At 47.2% G+C, this 20,431-nt stretch overlaps 1 protein-coding gene across 6 annotated transcripts in view; it reads left to right on the top strand.

Annotated features, from left to right (window-relative positions):
- DPF3 (double PHD fingers 3) overlaps nt 1-20,431 on the top strand; it is a 279,265-nt gene that overhangs the window by 195,400 nt on the left and 63,434 nt on the right. For all 6 annotated transcript variants that reach the window (XR_010123747.1, XR_010123749.1, XR_010123748.1 and 3 more), the window contains one exon: nt 5,423-5,560. Coding sequence is in view for 3 of the 6 variants with exons in the window: in XM_063651786.1 (XP_063507856.1) it covers nt 5,423-5,560 (138 nt within the window). In the remaining 3 variants the exon portion in view is untranslated. The remainder of the gene's footprint in view (nt 1-5,422; nt 5,561-20,431) is intronic.

Genomic DNA, 20,431 nt, shown 5'->3' with positions numbered 1-20,431 from the left:
TGGTGTGATCTCAGCTCACTATAACCTCTGCTTTCTGGGCTCAAGTGATCTTCCCACCACAGCCTCCTGAGTAGCTGGGACAATAGGTGCGCACCACCACACGTGGCTAATTTTTGTATTTTTTGTAATTTTTGTATTTTTTTTAGAGACCATGTTGCCTAGGCTGGTCTTCAACTCCTGGGCTCAAGGGATCCTCCCACCTCGGCCCCTCAAAGTGCTGGTATTAGAGGTGTGAGCCACCGCGCCCACCCCTAGCCTACTTTGAAAATGTACATTAGCCTACAGTTGGGCAACATCATCTAACACAAAGCCTATTTTAGAATAAAGCATTGAATATCTCATGTAATTTATTGAATACTGTACTGAAAAACAGAACAGTTGTATAGGTCCTTGAAGTATGGTTTCTATTGCATGTGTATTGCTTTCACACCATTGTAAAGCTGAAAAATCAAAAGTCAAGCCATTGTAAATTGTGGACTGTCTGTATTGACACGTGATTAGTCCTAGGAAGGCAAAAAACTAAGGTTGTAATTTTGATTTGAAAGACTTCCCTGGGGGAGGACATTTGAACTGAGATCAGAGGGATGATTAGACCTTAATCAGGCAAATTGGGGATGGGGACATTCTAGGCAGAGGAAAGAGCTTGTGTGAAGACTCTGTGGTGGGAAGAGAAATCTATAATAAACGAGAAGGCCAGCGAGCAGGAGGGCTGTGCGGAGGCAGAACGTGGTGTCAGAAAAGGCTGGAGAGGTGGACGGGGCTGGGTGTGGCATGGCCAGGAAGGCCATGTTAGTCTTTCTGGGTTCCTCCTTGGTTTCTTACTCACTCCCTCTTCCACCAGGTTCTCTCATTAACCCCTCTCCCACCCCATTTTTCCTCTCCATGCACAAGTCCTCATTGTTGCACAGGTAAGCAATTGAAATAGCCCCTCGCCACCTTCAAATCCGTATTCTGCCCTACAGTCTTAAGCAGTATTTCTAACATGTCAATCTGCCTAACTTGGTCCTCAGGATAGAATCCTCTCCTGGCTGCCCCGTTGTCGGGATAAAGCCCTGCTCCAGCTTCCTCTCCTGTTAGTCTTCCTCACATCCACCCCCACCGCTCCACCTCTTCAACTTTGTTAGACTTCTCGCAGTTTGCAGAGGTGATAACTGCACGTGCTTTGAGCCCCCTTTGCCTGCTGAAGTCCTGCTCATGTCAGGGGCTCCTTGTCTGGGAAGCCGTACCCCACTCACTCAAGCCAGTTTCCTGTCCCCTCTTTGATGTCCCTCTTTGCCTGGCACAGACTCACCCTGTATCCAACCCACCTCCTCCTGGCTTGTTTACATGCAGATCTCTGCTAGACTGCGACCTCCTCCACGGAGGGGTCTGGGGCTTGTTCATTTTTGTCCTTCTTGTGGCACAGGGTGGGGCACATATTAGGTGTCTAATAAATATTTCTTGAATTGAAGACCTGGTGATAGAAGAATGACATGGTACAAATACCTGGTTAAAAATGGAGCTCCATCCAGAGGGCTCTTCGTGAAGAAGTCTGGCTTCTGGGACCTCCATGTATTGTCTGGTCCTGATTCTGCTAATAACTGAACACAGGTCTCAAGGCTGCCTGTCCAGCCCCTGCCTGCCACAGCCATCCATAAAGAAGGGCATGTGGACATAGGGTGGGTGGAGTCAAGCCTAAATAGATCCAGCTTTCTAGCCCAGTGGTTCTCAAACTTTAGTGTGCATCAGAATCACCTAGAGGGCTTTTAAAAATCTAGATCACTGGGCCCCACCCCCAGAGTTTCTGATTCAGTCAATCTGGGGTGGAGCCCAAGAGTTTGCATCTCTAACAGGTTGCCCGGAGATGTGGATGGTGCTGGTCTGGAGACCACTGTTTGAGAATCTCTGTTCTAGCAAAAGGATTTGCTCTAAACATTATTACTTTCTACCATGTTGGGGAAGGAGATAGAGGGAGCTTTTTGCTTAGATTTGGTTTTGTAGATGTTTAAGAACAATTAGTCTGAGCTAAATGTGGGTAGAAGGATTAGATTCTACAACTTGCCTCTTCCCCCATCTCCTGGCCTTCCCACAAAGTGGTTCTGTATTCATTCATGAGCCACTCAATAAATATGTTTTGAAGGCATAGTATGTATATGTCAACATATAAGGTGGAGTTGTTGATATCAAGATGAAATTGATATGAAACTGTCCTTAAGAGACATAGTGCAGACATAGCCATAATTCAAGGAGCCTAAAGGAGAAATGCCTGCTCTGAATGGTAGTGAGTTCCCTATCAGTGGAGTTGTCCAGAACAGCCTTCTAGAGTTATTGGGAATAAAACACTTCTCTAGATAGACCAAATGACCATTAAGATCCGAAATTGTGTGATTAAGCAACAGTGACGATTGACATAACAAAATGGCACAAGTGAAATGCTGTGAGTTTATACTGGGGATCTGCAGAGGCGGCTGAGGCCTCTTTGTGTAAATACTGATATCATTATCATTACTTTTAATAAACATTTATTCCTTACTAACAGTATGCTTGGCAACTAAATGGATTTATATACAATGACCCCATAATTTGCTGTGTATTAACTTCAGATTATCTAAAAAGCTAAATAGAAAAAGCCACAAGCAGATCCAGAGTGCACCTCAGGGGCCTCTTTGGGTCCAGCTTCCTGAGTCACATGGAACTGAGATGCATAGCACTATTTTATTTTATTTTAATTTTCTTTTTTAACAATATTTATGAGAGAGAGGAAGAGAGAATATATGAATGTAAGTAGCCAATGATAGGCCTATTTATTTTAATTTTTTATTTTTTTAGATTCAGGTTTGTTACATGCATATATTACATAATGCTAAGGTTTGGGCTTCTATTAAACCCATCACCCAAATAGTGAACATAGTACCCAACAGGTAGTTTTTCAAGCCTTGTCCTCTTCCTTCCCTTCCGCCTTTTGGAGTCCCCAGCATCTGCTGTTCCCATCTTTATGTCTGTGTGTACCCAGTGTTTAGTATATTCCATGGAATATTACATAGCCATAAAAAAGAACAAAATCATGTCCTTTGCAACATGGATGCAGCTGGAGGCCATTATCCTAAGTGAATTAATGCAGAAACAGAAAATCAAATACCATATGTTCTCACTTATAAGTGGGAGCTAAACATGGGGCCTTGAATTTATAGTCACTGGGTCACCAACTTGAATTTCAGACTCTCATTTTGCCTTAACAAAGAAGTCCAACCAGTTGCCAGATTTTATAATATGAGGCAAGGATCAAAGTCCCTCTTTTCAGGAAGATCCAGTACTTAAGATGCAGCAAAAAATGCTGACAGCCCTTGCCCCTCATTTACCATTTATTGAGCATCTGTTATGTGCTGGGTATTGAGAGAGCTGCTTGCAAATGCTATTTATAATCCCTTTACCCATCCTTCAAGATAAGTACTGTTATCCTCATTTTCAGATAAAAGAAAAGGCACAGAGCTACAGCTTGTCCAATTTCATGCAGCAAAACTCTTCAATTAATTTTTAGAAATTAACATGACCATAAAATTGAAACCTAATAAAAGATAGTCCAAAAATTATAGATCGAGCTCAAGTCTTAGTACAGATTCAAGATGCAATATTAGAAAGCAGAATGCAGCAGTATATAAAATAAATAATATACTCTGACCAAATGGAGTGCATTCTAGGAATGCAAGAATGGTTCAATAATAGGAAATATTAGGAAATCAACGTAATTTACCTATCAACAAACTAAAGGAGAATCATATTATAGTAGATGCTGAAAGGGTAGTTGATACAATTCTCCTATAATAAAACTCTGTAACAGGAATAAGAAGAACTACTTAAATTTGGTAAAGACTAAAAATTAGCCAGATACATCACTGTAAAGAGTGAAACACTAAATCCGCCTTCATTAACATTGGAAATGCTTGCTTTTGCCATTTTAAAATATTGTTTTGGTGGTTCTTACAAATGATCTAAGCTAAGATAAAATAGTTTATGTAAATATGGGGAAGAAGAGGTGACATTATCTTGGCCAATGTTTGTCTACTGAAAAACCCCAAGAGAATCTGGTAGGAAGAGAAACTTTATCAGAAGTAATAAGGGTATTAGATAAGATGACTGGATAACAGCACTTCTCTATACGCTCAGGACCACACAGCCAGTGAACCTCGGCAGCTGGAACTGGGATTTGAACCCAGGCCTGAAGCTAAAGTTGTGCTCTTCCCACCTTGTGAAGCATTTATGCTTCCTTGTATGACTTGGTCATGTCAGCACAAGGGAGAAGTCTTTTAGAATTTGTAACTTTCAAGCACTCCAGCAGAGCAGGTTGGTTTGCTCTGATGGTGACCCAGGCTGGGGGGCAAGCATAGAAGGTTGGCATGGATATTTCACTGGGAAGACTCTCGAGGTTTCTGCTACCAGCAATGCCGTCCCACTAGGGGCTGAGATAACGAACTCTATGTGGGGAGGCTGAGGGTGGTAGTGTAACCTTGAGCCATTTAGCCAGACTTCTGCTTCCCAGGAACTGAGCATCTAACCAACAGAACTACTGCCCTTTCTTCTTGGCTCCAAGAAGGCACATTTCGATTGCTCGCTGCCCTTGGCTCAAACTGCCCCATTTGAGAGGTAGTACTTGTGAGGGCACCTTTTACAGATTTGGCTGCCCTGGGGCATCAGGGGCACAAGCTCTTGGTGACTACACCCACCAAGGATGCTTTAACTCCATGGCGTTCATGGTAGAAGTGCAGCATGTGTTTCTGGCACAAAATCACTGGGTGAGACATCAAAAAGATTATCCAGATAAAACTTTTCTACTTCTTGCAGAGGCCAACCATGGGGTGGTGGAAGGGACAGTGCACAGGAACCCAGGAGACATGGGTTCTGGTGGCTCTGCCACACTAGTTGTGTGTTCCTGGGCAAGTCACTTGGCGTTGCTGGGTCTCACTTGCCTCATCTGTGTCATGGCATGTTGGATTGGGTAGATTCCCAGTGCCCTTTGAATTCAACGTCATAACAATAACCCTTACAAAGTGCCTGACACCGTTTTAAGTACTTTGCATAGAGATAAACTTATCACAATGACCCTGTGAGGTAAGTACTGTTATTGTTCCCATTTTGTCTCGGAAGAAACTGAGGCACAGAGAGGTCAAGTGACTTGCCCTGGGTCTCAGAGCTAGAAACGGTGGAGTGCTCACACAGCTCTTAACCTCATATTTTACTTTTACAGTTTTTCTTTCCATGAGCTGAGTTGTTATAAGGGTGTTGGTTCTGTTGGGTGGGGGAAAGGGGTATTGAGATGGGAGACAGTTTTAAGGGAAGCCTGGCTCTGGGGTGGATGGATGGGATCACTGTCTGGGAGAATGATAGCCGTGGCTGCACAGGTTGCTAATATTTGCATCTCTCCCTTTTTTCCTCTTTTCCTCTCTAGTCTGTGGCAAGCGCTACAAGAACCGACCGGGGCTCAGCTACCACTATGCTCACACTCACCTGGCCAGCGAGGAGGGGGATGAAGCTCAAGACCAGGAGACTCGGTCCCCACCCAGCCACAGAAATGAGAACCACAGGCGTGAGTGCCTACTTGTTAGGTTGGGGCAGTGAAGAAGTGGGTTAGACAGGCTGGGGAGCGTTCCTTGTTCCTTTTTCTCACTGCTGGCATCTTCTGGTAGCAACCGTTGAGTGGTCTCAATGTGCCATAGTGTGTTGGCCCTTTCAGCCAACCCTAGGCTTAGCAATAGCAGGGCTGGGTTCACACACCCTGATCTGCTCCCAGAGGAAGGAAGGTGAGTGTTAAGCAGAAGAGAAAATCCTTACCTGGCCACTGTCAGATGCCAGACCTACAACTCTTTTCCCTCAGCTCCTGAACAGCCAGACATTCAGACTGGGTTGGGCATAGGTCATAGGTGTGTCAGTTCAGACACACATTCGAAATGCCTGCTTGGCTACTAAGTGCCTTAGAATATTCTTATCTATTGCTGTGGTTTTGTTGTAGAGGGGAGGGGATCACACTTTGGTACAGGGCTCTCCTGCCTTAGAAATGCTGCCTGGAGACCCCATGTTCTTTGCTTCAGCATTCAAATGGCAAATGTGATCTGGGTGGATTTGCCGTTTGGGATGTTGGGCTCTCAAGACCCAAAATGATCCTGAAGATTTGTGTTTCCATTTCTGTGCTTTCCTACCTCAACTTCCAATTATGAATTAGGGAATGCAAAGGGGCTTAGCATTTTCCATTTGACTTTCCTCTAGAACATCCCTTATGGTCTCTGGGCCCGCAGAAATCTCAACATAGAAATGGGTTAATGGAATCTTTAGAGCCTGCTTGAAGATGTGGGCCACACTGAGATCTCTCAGTGAAGAATATTCGTGGACAGGCCATGTGTTTTTCATTTTGTTCAGAAGATTTGGTGGTAGGTGTTCTGAAAGTGAACAACTCAATACAGTGAAAGGGATCAGACCTTTAAAATACTCAGACTCTAGGATTAGAGGATGCATGTTAGCCAACGACTTAGTCAACTGATGTCCACTGGCCACTTTCACCAAATATTTGAAATAATGAACACACCTGTGGCCAAGACCATTCTTCAGATTAGTGTGGGGTCTCCCTTAACCTCCACCCCACTTTCCCCTTGTAACATTGCCCTCTTTGTGGGTTTGCTAGGGTTCTCATAAGAAAACCCCACAGACCGGGTGGCTTAAACCACAGAGATTAATTTTCTTACAGTTCTGGAGGCTGGAGGTCCAAGGTCACGGTGCTGGCAGGGTTGGTTTCCTCTCCTTGACTTGCAGATGCTGCCTACTCCTGTCCGCTCGCACAGTTGTCCCTCTGTGCATGTGTGCTCTGGCATCTGCTTTTGTGTCCACGTTTCCTCTTCTTCTTTTTTTTTTTCCTGAGACAGAGTCTTTCTCCGTCGCCAGGCTGGAGTGCAGTGGTGTGATCTCAGCTCACTGCAACCTCTGCCTTCCAGGTTCAAGCGATTCTCCTGCCTCAGCCTCCCGAGTAGTTGGGACTATAGGCAGTCACTACCACCCCCAGCTAATTTTTGTATTTTTAGTAGAGACAGGGTTTCACCGCGTTGGCCAGGATGGTCTCGATCTCTTGACCTCGTGATCCGCCCGCCTCGGCCTCCCAAAGGGCTGGGATTATAGGCGTGAGCCACCACGCCCAGCCCATTTCCTCTTCTTGTAAGGACACCTGTCACATTGGATATTAGGGTCTATCCTAACAAACCCATTTTAACTTTACCTCTTTAAATGCCTCTTTAAGGACCTACCTCCAAACTGAGTCACAGTCCGAGGTACCATAGGTTACACTTTCAACATAGGAATTTGGGAGTGGGGAGGAGATGCAGTTCAGCCTTCGGCACCTTCTTGAATTTTTGCTCACTTCCAAGGTGCAAGCCTTTAGTGCGACAGACCCTTGCTTTCTCACCTGCTGTTGCCACCTGGACAGAACCTGAACAGCAGAGCAGGAGGTGCCCCCTGAGCCTTGCCCGCCTCTCCTTGCCAGGCCTGAGGAGCTCCAACACTGAGGCCTTCTCTCTGGGAAGAGCTTTCCTTGGTCCAGTCACCCTTGTCTTTCAAAAAGGAAAAGATACTGAGGCAGCCGATACTTGCATTTCTCTGTCTCTCCTCTTTTCCCTGGTCTAAGTGACCAAGAGGTCACACGGAGCTGTTGTCTCCCACCATGAGGAGGCTGAGAAGAATCCTTTGATTTTGGTTGCTCCCTGAAAAGTGTTTCTTCGCCATTGTTGCGCTCTCTAAAGTGTTTATTAGCTTGGTAACCTTATTTCTCACTCCCCTGTGCTAGCTTATCTCCTTATATCTCTTCTCAAATGTCAGGCCATTTTGTTCCTTTATTCATGCCCTGGGGTTTGGAATGCTTCTTGTCTGTCTGTGTCTCGTTTTCCTTGGTTCTCCTGTAGCCTCATTATGAGCCGGGTGTGTGTGTGTCTATGCGTGTGTGTGTGCGTGTATGTGTGCGTGTGTGTGCGTGCATGTTGTGTGTGCACCTGTGTGCGTGTGTATACGTGTTGTGTGTGTATGTGCTTGTGTGTGTGTGCTGCATGTGTGTGCATGTTGTTTGTGCGTGTGTGTGCTTGTGTGTGTGCATGTGTGTGTATTGTGTGTGTACCTGCGTGTGCATGCGTGTGTGTGTTTGTATGTGTGTGCATGTGTGTGTGTGCATGTGCACGTGTGTCTGTCCATGTGCCTGGTGTTTGTGGCTGCACGGGGAGGTGTGCTGCAGACCGGAAGTAGAAGGAGGCAGTCTCCCCAGCGATCCCTGTGGTCCCCTCAGGGTTGGTTGACTTCTGAGACCAGCACTTGGGTGTGGATCTCCTCACGAGCCCTCGTGGGCGGGTGTGTTTGGCTTTCTAGTGTCCTCCCCTTGAGGCCACACAGCCTTGCTTGGGAAAGAAGCTGTGCCTGTCTCCCCTTGCCCTACATGGAGATGTGGAGACGTCTGCCTACGAGATTTCATGGGTGGCTTGTTCTCACCTCTGTGGGCTTGTCAGTGAGCGGCACACACTCCAACTCCCTCTCCCCTTTTTCTCTTTCTCACCCTGCTGATGAGAAAGTGGGCTCTTCAAAAAGGATCATTTGCCTGGCCAAGGGTTTAAAACCTCCTAGGAAATAATAGGTATTCCCAGGTGGATCCGGGGCCTCCCCACAAGAAGAAGGTTCCAGAACCCTCACAAACACCTTTTTAGTGACATCTCACAGTGCCCTCCTCGAAAACTCTGTGATTAACCCAGTTTTGCTAGTGGGGAGGGTACAGCAGAAAGGCCTTTAGTGCCTGCGGAAACCATCCTTTCCCCCGCCCCTAATTTCTCTGGACAAACCCATGAGGCAGCTGGTCGTCCCAGGCTCTCTGCATCACACACGCCACTGACTTGCTCGCCACCCTGAATGTGTGCTCTGCTCTCTCCCACATTCCCCTGGTGAGCAGCCCCCCAACTATTTTCTTGTGAGCACTAATTGCGAGCATCATTAATACCTAGTCATTAGCTGCTCCCACTGTTTGGGGGTAGGGGGTGGCTCCCATCCATCCTGCTCCTAAATGCCACTGGGGCTGTGTGCTGAATTGGATGTGACAGCTCGGCAGCATCCTAAGGTCTCAGCTTCGTGATCCTCCCTCGATGAGGCTTTTGGAGGGGAGGGGCAGGTAGGAGAGCTTAATCCAAGAGGCTAATCTGCGGCTCCCCCAGGAGAAGGTCTGGACACCAATGAAGTGGAAATGCTGACTTTTTCTCCCTTTAGCAGAGCTGCAGGGTGACCCAAGCTGCATGTGAGCGGAGGCCTAATGGAAAAACAGCCTTACAGACACAGAGTTTGCAGGGCCAAGGGCAGCTGGGTTCGCACCACCTGCAGCAGTAGCGACCTTTTGACTTTGGTCCTCCTGCTGTCGCTTGCTCTATCGCCCCCCAGCTGTGTCTTCAGCAGAGCCCATGGCTCATCCCGCGCCTGCTGCTGCTGCTGAAAGGGCAGAGTGGACTGCTGGAGCCGGCACTGCCCTTCCCCGCCCCCGCCCATGCTGCCCTGTGCTGCAAGCTCAGCAATACACTGCCACTCCTGATCGCCTGGCCCCCAAGCTGATGCTCTCGCGCCTTTGTTTCTCCCTTAGTCTCTCATTTTCTCTTGAGTATACATTTCTTGTGTTTCCTGTACATTTGTCCCCTTTTCTGTGTGCCCTGGCCTCTCTGCCTCGACTGCAGGAAGCCAGGGATGCTTGGAGCTCAAACACTCCCCTTTGGGAAATAGTGCTTTTCTGATGGGGTCTTCTGCATGTGGGCTGCATCCCACCCTCTCCCTGCATGAGACTGGGTGCCTCTTCTGCCTCCATTTCTTTTACCACCTTCATCTACTTTTTGCAAATGAAATAAATGACTGTGTGTGCACATGCATGTGTACACACACCTACACATAGATGTACATATACATGAATAAAAGGAGGGCAGCTGGGGAGGATAGGACTCTAAAAGATGCACTCAGAAGCATACCATTGTGACTACTTAAATGCAGCCTTGGTAGGGAGCCCCAGTGGGGTAGAGTAGCAGAAAGATCTCTGGACTAGAATTCAAAACCCCCTTAACATAGGCTTGTGATGTTAAACTCTTTGAACTTCTTTTTACCTTCTCTGCACAGTGGGAATTTATTATAGATGATGTTTTCGAGGTAATTTTTGGAGTGAGGATAGACATTTATGAAGTCCTGGGCCTAGATGAAAAGCTGTGTAAATAAATTCAGTCTAATCCATCCATGCATCCATCCATCCGTGCATACGTCATCCATCCATCCATCCATCCATCCATCCATCCATCCATCCATCCATCCATCCACCCACCCACCCACCCATCCATCCATCCATCCATCCATCCATCCCATCTGTCCGTCCATCCATCCACCCACCCACCCATCCATCCATCCATCCACCCACCCACCCACCCATCCATCCATCCATCCATCCATCCATCCATCCATCCATCCCATCTGTCCGTCCATCCATCCATCCGTCCATCCATCCATCCATCCATCCATCCATCCATCCATCCATCCATGTAATAACCATGTATTGAATATTGTCTATATGCTGGGACTAGGGAGGACAGGCATAAATAGGACTCAGCCCTATCTTTGAGCTCACAGTCTTGAGTGGGAGTGTGCAATGGGGTGTGTACAGAACCTGAGGGAGTTCAGGACTCAAGGGCACAGGGTACTTTCTATGCCTTAGGGCAGTGGTATTCCAAGTGTGGCATTAGCATCACTTGGGACCTTGTTGAAAATGTAGATTCTCATGTTCTACTGGATGTCCTCAAACAGAGACTCCAAGAATGGGGGCCAGCAGTCTGGGTCTTACAAAGCTCTCCAGGGCATTCTGGTGCACACTAAAGCTTTAGGACTACTGCATTAGGGGATTTGCAAAGGCTTCACCGAAGAGGTGACATTCAAGTTAGCTGTTGGAGAATGAGAAGGAATTTCTTAGGAGGGAGAGGGCTTCCCAGGTAGAGGGAACTGTACATGAAGTCAGGCAGGTATGAAATAGCATGGCACGTTTAGACAATTGGAAGTCTTTGGGTCTGATAGTAATGTTGGATTTAGGGGATGCAGAGGAAAGATGGAAATGTAGTCAGGGGCCACAGTGGGAAGTATCTTCTATGCCCCTCTGTGTAGTCTTTATCCTATAGACAGTGGGAAGCCAGAGTAGCAATTACTAGAAGGCAAGAACAAATAACTTATAAAAACATCTGTTTGGAGTCTTATTGTTATATGTTGCATCTCTTTTATTTAATAGCATAAGTAAATATAACATACTCTCTATAGCATACTCAGAGCTCCTAGGAGGGAAATTTAAAAAAATATGAGTCTGTAAAATTTATTTCAAGCTGATTTTTCAAGTCTGTGGAATTGAAGATGGGTTGTCCTAGGTTCCTGGAGGTCTCAGCCTTTTGTGCAAGGGTGGTGTGCCTGGTGCAAAGTTAGGCTTTTCACCTCTGTTGAGAGAAAAAAGAGCCCCAGCTCTAGCACGCCTTTGGAGGGCATATTGTACTCTGCAGAGCTGAAAGGGGAGAACCAAGTTGATTAAGGGTAATGCCTGCTGATTAGATAATCTGAAAATTAGTCTGATAATGTGCAAATTATCTAAAAGAAGCATATGATGTCATTGCCACACTGTTGGGAAAGATCTAACAGATATTAGTCTTCTGACATCTCTTGTCCTCTAACATATGGCCTGGGGGCAGCCAAAAGCTTTAAGAGATAGAGTGAACATTACCTTTGAAACAAGCTTAGAAATTTTAGATTACTCTGAAAGGCGACTGAAAAGCCATAAACCCCACACAGCCAACTGCGTACCTAAACTTGACACCAGAAATCCAGCCTTTGTTATTAGGGGAGACAGAGGAAAGTTTAGATACAGAGCTCTTTCTGGGAAATTGGGCTGCTTCTTCCTTCTCAAAGAGTAAATTGGGAAACTAGCAACAGGTGTTCTTTAGAGAAATTATTATTTAACTAGAGAGTTTTCCGATTATATAGCAAAGAATCCATAGAGTTGCTCTGGTCCTTGCAGGGGATACTTGGGGCTCATTTTCTGGCCTCAAAGGTCATCTACATCCTTGACCCTGTGGCTGAGGGAATGGCTGTGGAGTTGGTCAGTCCAGGGTGTGAATGGTGACCCTGGCAATCTGCCATCTTCCAGTGGTGCAAATGTGGGCCACTTACCTACACTTCTGCTTCTTAGTTGCCTCATCTATAAAACGGGGGTAATAATCCTCCTGACTTCATGGGATTGCTGTGAGTCTTAAATGAGATAATGTGAATGTTTGGCACCATGCCTGTGAGCACTAATGTCCCGTCTCCGTCCCATTTGGGCCCACAGGCATGTCTGTGACCACAGATGGCTCATCTGAGTCATGGTTCCGTCTGAGCCCATGTGATGGGACTTTGCCACCACTGTGAAGCTAACTGCCTGTGTGGTGTCATTGGCATCAGCAGTAACTATCAGAGCCTGACCCTGGCCCTGGCATATCCTTGGCTAAATCTTAGATATGGGACACAGATCCTTCTAAACAGGCTCAATATGAATATTTATTAAGCACTTACTGTACATGCACCCAGTTGTTGGGAGAAGTGTAACTGGGCCTCCAGAAAGGGATAACGTGGTCTCACCCCAGGGAGAACTTCTGGTGCAATTGTGGAAATAAGACAGAGGCATAAAACCCAGCCAGAGAAAGCTGTGGAGGGCAATCTAGACAAGTGTGGCACCCTTTTATTTGCCATGCCATTGCCCTAGGATTGGGCCTCCACGTATCTCTTGGCTGTCTCTGAATCTCTTTTATTTCTCTCGCATTTTGGGCCTAATTACCTAGAAACGTGCAGGATTGAAGAAACCCACATACCAAACAGCAACAGTGGCGATGGTACTTGCTTGCATTCCTTAAGTGTGTCAGACATGGTGCTAAGCATGCCACGTGTATCTCATTCATTCCTCACAATAACCCTACAAGGCAGGTGCTATATCCCCTAGAGGACAGCAAGGCACACAAAGACCAAGTCATGTATCCATGGTCAGGGAGGATGAATGTGAATTCACGAGTCATGTACCACTTACTGGGAGAGTTTACTTATTTAGGTCTTTGATTTTTCCTGCCTTGTTAGAAATAAAATTATCTTGCACGTAGAAGAGGAAAGAGGGAAAGAGATGACGGAACAACTAGTAGGTGTCAGGCATTTTACACACATCACCTCATGTTATGATCATAAGTCCATTAGGGACATGTTATTATTCTCATTTTACAGACAAGGAAACTGAGGCTCAGAGAGGTTGAGTAACAGACAGCAAGGTGGGAAGCTGAGATGTGAGTGGGCTTGAGTTGGATACCATTCAGTTATGTCAGGACTTTGGAACCCTGAGTGATGGGCCCTAGTCCCAAGGCTTGGATCTTTGTCATGGTCCTACCGATGTCCCTTAACTTTTGCCTCAAGACCAGTTGTCTAATGCATCATGCTGCATTGTGGCTTTTCAAAAGAGATGAACATGTTATTAGGCACTGTCTTAACAAAATTCCATTGACTGGGTGGCTTAAACAACAGGAATTTATTCCTCACAATTCTGGAGACTGGAAGTCCAAGATCGAGGTTCTGGCAGGGTCAGAGTGTGGTGAGGGCTGTCTCCTTGGATTGCAGATAGCTGCCTTCTCATTGTGTCCTCACATGGCCTTTCTTTGGTGTGTACGGGTGGAGAGAGAGAGAGAAACAAGCTCTTTGGTGTCTAATAAGGGCACTAATTTCATTACAAGGACCCCACCCTCATGACCCCACTAAACCTAATTGCCTCCCAAAGACCCTTTTCCAAATATCATCCCTTTGGGGGTTAGAGCTCTGACATATGAATTTTGGGGATGAGGGACATGCTTCAGTCCATAGCAGGCACATTTACTCTTCAAAGCTCTTTACTAACTTAGGCTGTTTGGGATGTTTTACAGACCCCACCCCTGCATTACAAATTGTAGGTCATACTTTAATTGGTAAATGAGTTTTTTTTTTACAGAAAAAAAAATCACACATTATTCTATTCAATAATTTTCCTGAGTCTTTCTCTCATTCTATGTCTCGCTGTCTTTCCTGGCTCTCATTTTTTTTTCTTCTAAACTTGCTCTTTAAAAAAAAAGCTTGAGCCTGAAGTGAAATATTAGGATTCATCCTTGCCTCTTGGTTTTCCTTCAGTCTTCCAAAATAGACCCTACATTGTCTCCCTCTCTCTATCTTCTGGCCACCCCTGGCTTCTGCCTGGGTTGTTAAAACTTTTTTTTATTGGTCTCCCAGCCTCTAAAGCAGGCTGTGGCTCATACCTGTAATCCCAGTAGTTTGGGAGGCTGAGGCGAGCAGATTGCTTGAGCTCAGGAGTTCGAGTCCAGCCTGGTCAACATGGTGAAGCCCCATCTCTACTAAAAATACAAAAATTAGCCAGGTATGGTGGGGCATGCCTGTAATCCCAGCTACTCGGGAGGCTGAGGTGGGAGGGTTGCTTGAAGCCAGGAGGTTGAGGTTGCAGTAAGCCATGATTGTGCCACTGCACTCCAGTCTGGGAGACAGAGAGAGACCTTGTTTCTAAGAAAAAATATATATATGTAAAATATAAAGCAGATGATGTCACTCTCATGCTCTCAACACTTTCATCACATTTGAATACAACCCAAACTTCTCATCTTGTGGGTCTGTGTTTTGCATCAGACAGTGTGGTCAGAAGCACCTGGGGCTTGGTGACAGCTTGTCCAGGTTTGCCCAGCTACAGCACTGAAAGCCCCACTCCCTAGAACCCTCTGTCCCAGTCAAACCTGGATGCGTGGCCACCCTACCAGGGGAGCTTTTAAGACATGTAGAATCTCAGGCTGTACCCTGGATCTATGAATTCCAACCTGAATGTTAATGAGATCCCCAAATGATTTGCACAGCAAAATCTGGGAGGCCCTAGCCTGTGAGGCCCTGCGTGTCCACCTCTCCGACTCACCTCCCCTCAGGTGCGTGGTTGCTTGGGTTCAGAGCCAAGTGAGCCACTGACTAACATGTGACCTTAGCTGAGCTGCATAGCCTCCATATGCCTCATGGATCACTATGTAAAATCAGATCATTAATGGCATCTATCTCATAGGCTATGATGAAGATTAAGTAAATGACTTCCAGGTGAATGTGGTCACACCACATTAAAGCCATGTTTCTCAAGCTTGAGGCTGCATCAGAATCACCTGCAGCATTTGTTAAAGCACAGCCCACCCACTGGATCCCACACCCAGAGTTTCTGATTCAGCAATTCAGGCCCTGGAATTTGCTTTTTTTTTTGAGATGGAGTCTTGTTCTGTCACCCAGGCTGGAGTGCAGTGGCCTGACCTCAGCTCACTGCAACCTCCACCTCCTGGGTTCAAGTGATTCTCTTGCCTCAGCCTCCGGAGTAGCTGGGATTACAGGTGTGCACCACCACACCCAGCTAATCTTTGTATTTTTGGTAGAGGCTGGGTTTTGCTATGTTAGCCAGGCTGGTCTCGAACTCCTGACCTCAAGTGATCCAACCTGCCTTGGCCTCCCAAAATTCTGGGATTACAGGCATGAGCCACTGTGCCTGACTGGGAATTTGCATTTTTGACAAGTTCCCAGGTAAACCACTACCTTACAGAAATCTGGCTTTCCAAGACTGATGTTCAGTCAGTCAACTTCCTTTTAATTCCTTTTTTCTTTTGGATGCGCTGAGCCAGGTAACTGGCTAGGAGTCAGGTTGTACTGTCAAATTGAAGGGGTAGCCTTGGTTTTCGCTCTTTTCCTAATGCTCTATCCCATGTAGGGCAGACGTCTCGGACTCTCAGCACCAACTTCTCAGCCTGCCTTTGGAGTGCGCCCCCGCCTGTGCCCCCATCCTCAGGCTGTGCTGCCCCAAGACTCTGTGGTCTCTTGATTCCTTCCAAATCCTCAGGTCTAAAGCAGAAGGCTCATGCTTTCCCTTGTCTTAAATATGGCTTTCGGTCTGAAGAACAAAGAAAATGCTGGTCCTCTTGCAGACAGAGTTCAGTGGTGCTAGTGAAGAGGGTTGAGAGGGCAGGGCTGGGCAAAGCAAAACAAGGGGCTTGTTGAATCCTAATTATGTCGATAATAATATCCCGACAACTTAAACAGACAAAACTCATCCAGCTCTAACACACCAAGCTGTCTGGAATTCATTGAGGGGAGTGACATCACTTTGTTCAGAGCCTGGTTGATATAGTTGCTCTCAAATTAACGTTTTCTCCTTCAACAAACTCATTTGGTAGCACTCACAAGTTGCCACACCAGGGCATGAACTGACCCATATCACCAAACACTGGAAAACTGAAATATCTCATTACGTGTCATGTAATGAGATATTCATCTCAGTGTCACCAACACTGAGAACATTCCTAAGCTTTTTTTTTTTTTGAGACAGAGTCTTGCTCTTGTTGCCCAGCCTGCAGTGCAATGGCACAATCTCGGCTCACTGCAACCTCTGCCTCTCAGGTTCAAGTGATTCTCCTGCCTCAGCCTCCCGAGTAGCTGGGATTACAGGCATGTGCCACCACACCTGGCTAATTTTTGTATTTTTAGTAGAGATGAGGTTTTGCCATGTTGGCCAGGCTGGTCTCGAACTCCTGACCTCATGATCCACCTGCCTTGGCCTCCCAAAATGCTGGGATTACAGGCATGAGCCACCACGCCCGACCCATTCCTAAGCTTTACTTGGTCTTTTTCTTACTATTCTGAAGCATTAATGGCAGACTCAGGATTGCCCACCTAAAGCTGGAGCACAAAGGACATTCCTTGGGGGCCGTGTGACCATCTAGCCCCAGAGCTGGTGACATGGTGCACACACTCCTGGCAAATTGTTGTGGCCTTTTGGCAAACCGCAAATTACAACTCTCACCAAATACATCCATCAACATGGAGACATCAGTGTGAGTGGATATGTTTTCTGCTTTTATGGCACGGTTTTTAGGAGTAAATATTCACCAGGTTTGTATCTAAAGATGTAAGTGTTGGCTAAAGATGGAGGAAAAGAAGGCAGGCATGGGAAGGGTGGAGGGTTGACTCCACATTTTGAAATATTTATATTATTTCTACAGTCACCAAAACACACAGCAAGATGGGGCCTCTGTTCTCACTGGCTGCTACTGAGTCCCTGGTGAGACATGGAATGAGACTTAAGACTCTGGGGCCAGCTGAGCCTGGGGATTCTTGATGCCTTCCATTCTGGTTGACTAAGAAATGCCTAAGAGAGAGGATTCCTGGCAGAGGCAGATGCAATGGCTCTCTATACCACAGCTTTTCTTCTCTCCAAGGGGCTCAAATATTTCTCCTTCTCACTTCTTTTGTGCCTCAATACGAGAGGGACTTAGGATGGTCACCCTGTGCTCAGGGGACTCTCCGTCCACTCAATTCCTAGTCATTAACTTCCCTTTGCCTGGCAGATTTTTTTTTTTCTCAAAAAGCCTCTGTGATGATTTGTCCATCCTTTCACTCAGCATTGATTGTCAGCTCTGTGTCACTCTCTGCCGGCCAGGGGCCAGGGATACAGCGGTGAAGGACATGGCTCCTGCCTTCAGGTAGCACATGGCTAACAGGAAAAGAGGCATTTACATGAGTATAGAACAGCAATGAAAGGCTGGGTTCCTCTGGGTGTGGAAAACTTGGCTTTTCTGTCTCTTTTTTCACCTGATTATAATGCTTGAATAATAGGCCTGAAAGGGACCTCAGGACATCACCTAGCGTGTTCTCTTGCCTCTAGATCAGCAATGCAGTCAAAACCCTGGGCCTAGGGGCCCTTCCCTGTGTGCAGAGGCCTCTCCAGAGAAGCCCACCCTCTGGCCACGGCTTTAGTTGTTAGCCACATGCCTTTCCAACTCTCCTGTGGCATGTGCTGCCATTCCAGCTCATCTTGTCTTACCTTGTCCTTGACGGTGCGGAGTGTGACAGTTTATCAGCCCCATCCATAAATGTGAGGACTCATGACAGCAGCCCTGGGCCTCAGCGCCTTCCACATCTGCTCCAGCGCAGTCCCCTTTACTTTCCCATATATTCATGGTGTCCTCAGAGCTGGTGGCAAGATGGCCTGTGGGGAGAGCGAGTTCTTGGCCGTCGAGGGCTCTGACGTTGGAGGGTCCTGTGGGCAGCGGGCCCTACTGTCTGCTTCCCCCGCCAGCCTTCCAGGCCCCCTGCCCCTCCACATTTGGGATGAAGGCTTCCTTTGTCTTCCTTCTGGAGCCCTGGGGTGGGACCTAAGTCGCTATTAGGTGGCCAAGGAGAACCAGCCTGAATGAAAGCCCCACACTTTTTATTCCTGGGATCTGTGGGATTTATTTTTTCATCAGTTCTAGGGAAGCAGTGAAAAAAGGTGTCAGGCCTGGGGGATAATTTATATGAGTAAACACGACCGGCAAGCGGGAGCATGAGAATTAAGGCCATTTATCCCGGCTTTGATGCTCCCTTTGCCCTCTGTTCCAGCCTTCCCCACAGTCTCTATCACGCCACTTTTAACCCTCTCCTGGCTCTGCTTCACGCTGGGCCTGCTGGAGCTCCTCGCAGTCGCCTTGTCTCCCCAGCCCGCCTCCCCCTCCTCCCGCAGCCCTCATTAAAGGCTGGGCAGAGGTAGCAGGCCGTGGCAGTGGCCTCCAGCTGAGGCCTGCTCCTGATTCTGCAGGGAAGGCACGTCGGGGTCCACCCTTGCTCCCCACCCTCCCATCTCCGGCCCCCAAGCTTCCTCCTCTGGACTGGCCTAGCCAGCATGTCCCGCCTGGCCGGCCTGGGCTGCCTCTCTGCTTTCCCTCCTTTCCTCTCCCCTTTCCTTCCCTCCGTCGTCCTCTGAAGATGCGCTCTGCACAGCCAAGTGGCACGGGGCTAGCATGCTTTACACTTGAGAGATGAAGTCATAACAGGTGGCAAGAGCGGAGGCTGCCGGAGCCCAGGATTCTAGTTGCCATGGAAACATGTCAGACCTGTAGAGGGACACGGGAACTGTCAGCCTGTGGAGGGTGGCGGGGGGAACAAACGAGAGGCGCGAGGAGAGGCGCATTTCTTCCCAGAGGGCTCTGCTCACTGCCCCCGAATTCCCCAAGGGCTGTGTACCCCAACCTCCCAGGCTAGCAGGCTCCAGAAATGGAGCTGCTCAGCTGGGGCTGGGGCTGGGGCTGGGGCTGGGGCTGGGTGGTGGGTGGTGGGCACCGAGCATGGCCGTGCATTTGTGCACACCAGGCCCTGGCAGGCGGTCAGAGCGTCTGCTCAGGATGTGAGGCCATGCTTTTGTGCACGTGCCAAGGAGGAGCCTGAACTTCTGGCCTGTTTCCTATTCCCTAGGATGCTTGGGACGCAGCTCTGGTCTCAGCAGAACCCAGACGAGTGGCTGTTGCCGACGGCTGGTTTGTCCCTGCCACTCATTCTTTCTGTGAGTGGCAGGCACATCACAGCAGAGATCCGACTGGGAGGGGGAGAGGCGGCGCTGCCTGGGTGGTAGTTTTATGGAAGATTTGGGGCCTTGTTTGCCATAGACATAAAACCTGATTTAACTCAAAAATCCTGTAGCGTGCACTAATACCTTTCCAGAATGCCTGCTCTCGCTTCCCTGAACGTGGTGGTGGGACTGTGTGAAGCTTCACTTTTCCTTTTTCTTGCTTTGATTTATCTGAATGCTGTTCCCTGCCTTCTGTTATTTTTTTTCTACTTTCTTCATGAACTTTGTTCCTGATTTCCATTTTTTTTCCTTTGAGCTTTTTAGAGTTATCTCCCTCAGGTAGATTTCTAAACTCTTAAGGCTCACTTTATTTTCTCAGCAACTTACTTGTATCTCTTATATGATCTCAGCCCATGAACATTAATCAACAGAAAACCACATCCATCATCGCAGATGCTGCCATAGAGATGCCAGTCGGGTCTTTGCCCTCCCCATCATCTTATTCTATAAAGTGGGACTCAATTTCCCATAAGCAGAAGCAAAATCTCTGTTTAAATCCCACTTGCAAGGTCTGGGTGAGCTTCCTATTTATAGTAAAATCCTTTTTATAATGATCTCATATACAGTACCAGGAAATTGCTCACGGCTGGGTCAGGCCATAGGCCAACCTAGCCATGATGTGAGCTTTACTTAAAAAATTCCTTCATGAGCCTCTGGAATTCTCCAGAGAAGTGTTTTCACAGAGTAGATGACAATAAACAGGATCACACAGGATGGATTACTGTAGTAGGGACATTAAATTTAAGTTCAAAGGGAATTTCCACTTTTATCAGGCTGGTCTCAATAATTTTTATTGCTTTGGGCTTCGTAAATATCATATTGGGCGAATCAGGTTGACTCTAAAGAGATTTATGAAATATTTTCTATGCAAGGTATGGCTGGAAAGTGTTTACCTCTGGACTTCCCAGGAGGCAGAGAAGTGTGATTAGAGGCACAATCTCT

The sequence above is a fragment of the Pongo pygmaeus genome, chromosome 15, assembly GCF_028885625.2.
Source record: "Pongo pygmaeus isolate AG05252 chromosome 15, NHGRI_mPonPyg2-v2.0_pri, whole genome shotgun sequence".
Classification (NCBI taxonomy): Eukaryota; Metazoa; Chordata; class Mammalia; order Primates; family Hominidae; genus Pongo; species Pongo pygmaeus.
The sequence above is the reverse complement of the archived record's forward strand: the minus strand, read 5'-3'. Positions and strand labels throughout refer to the sequence as shown.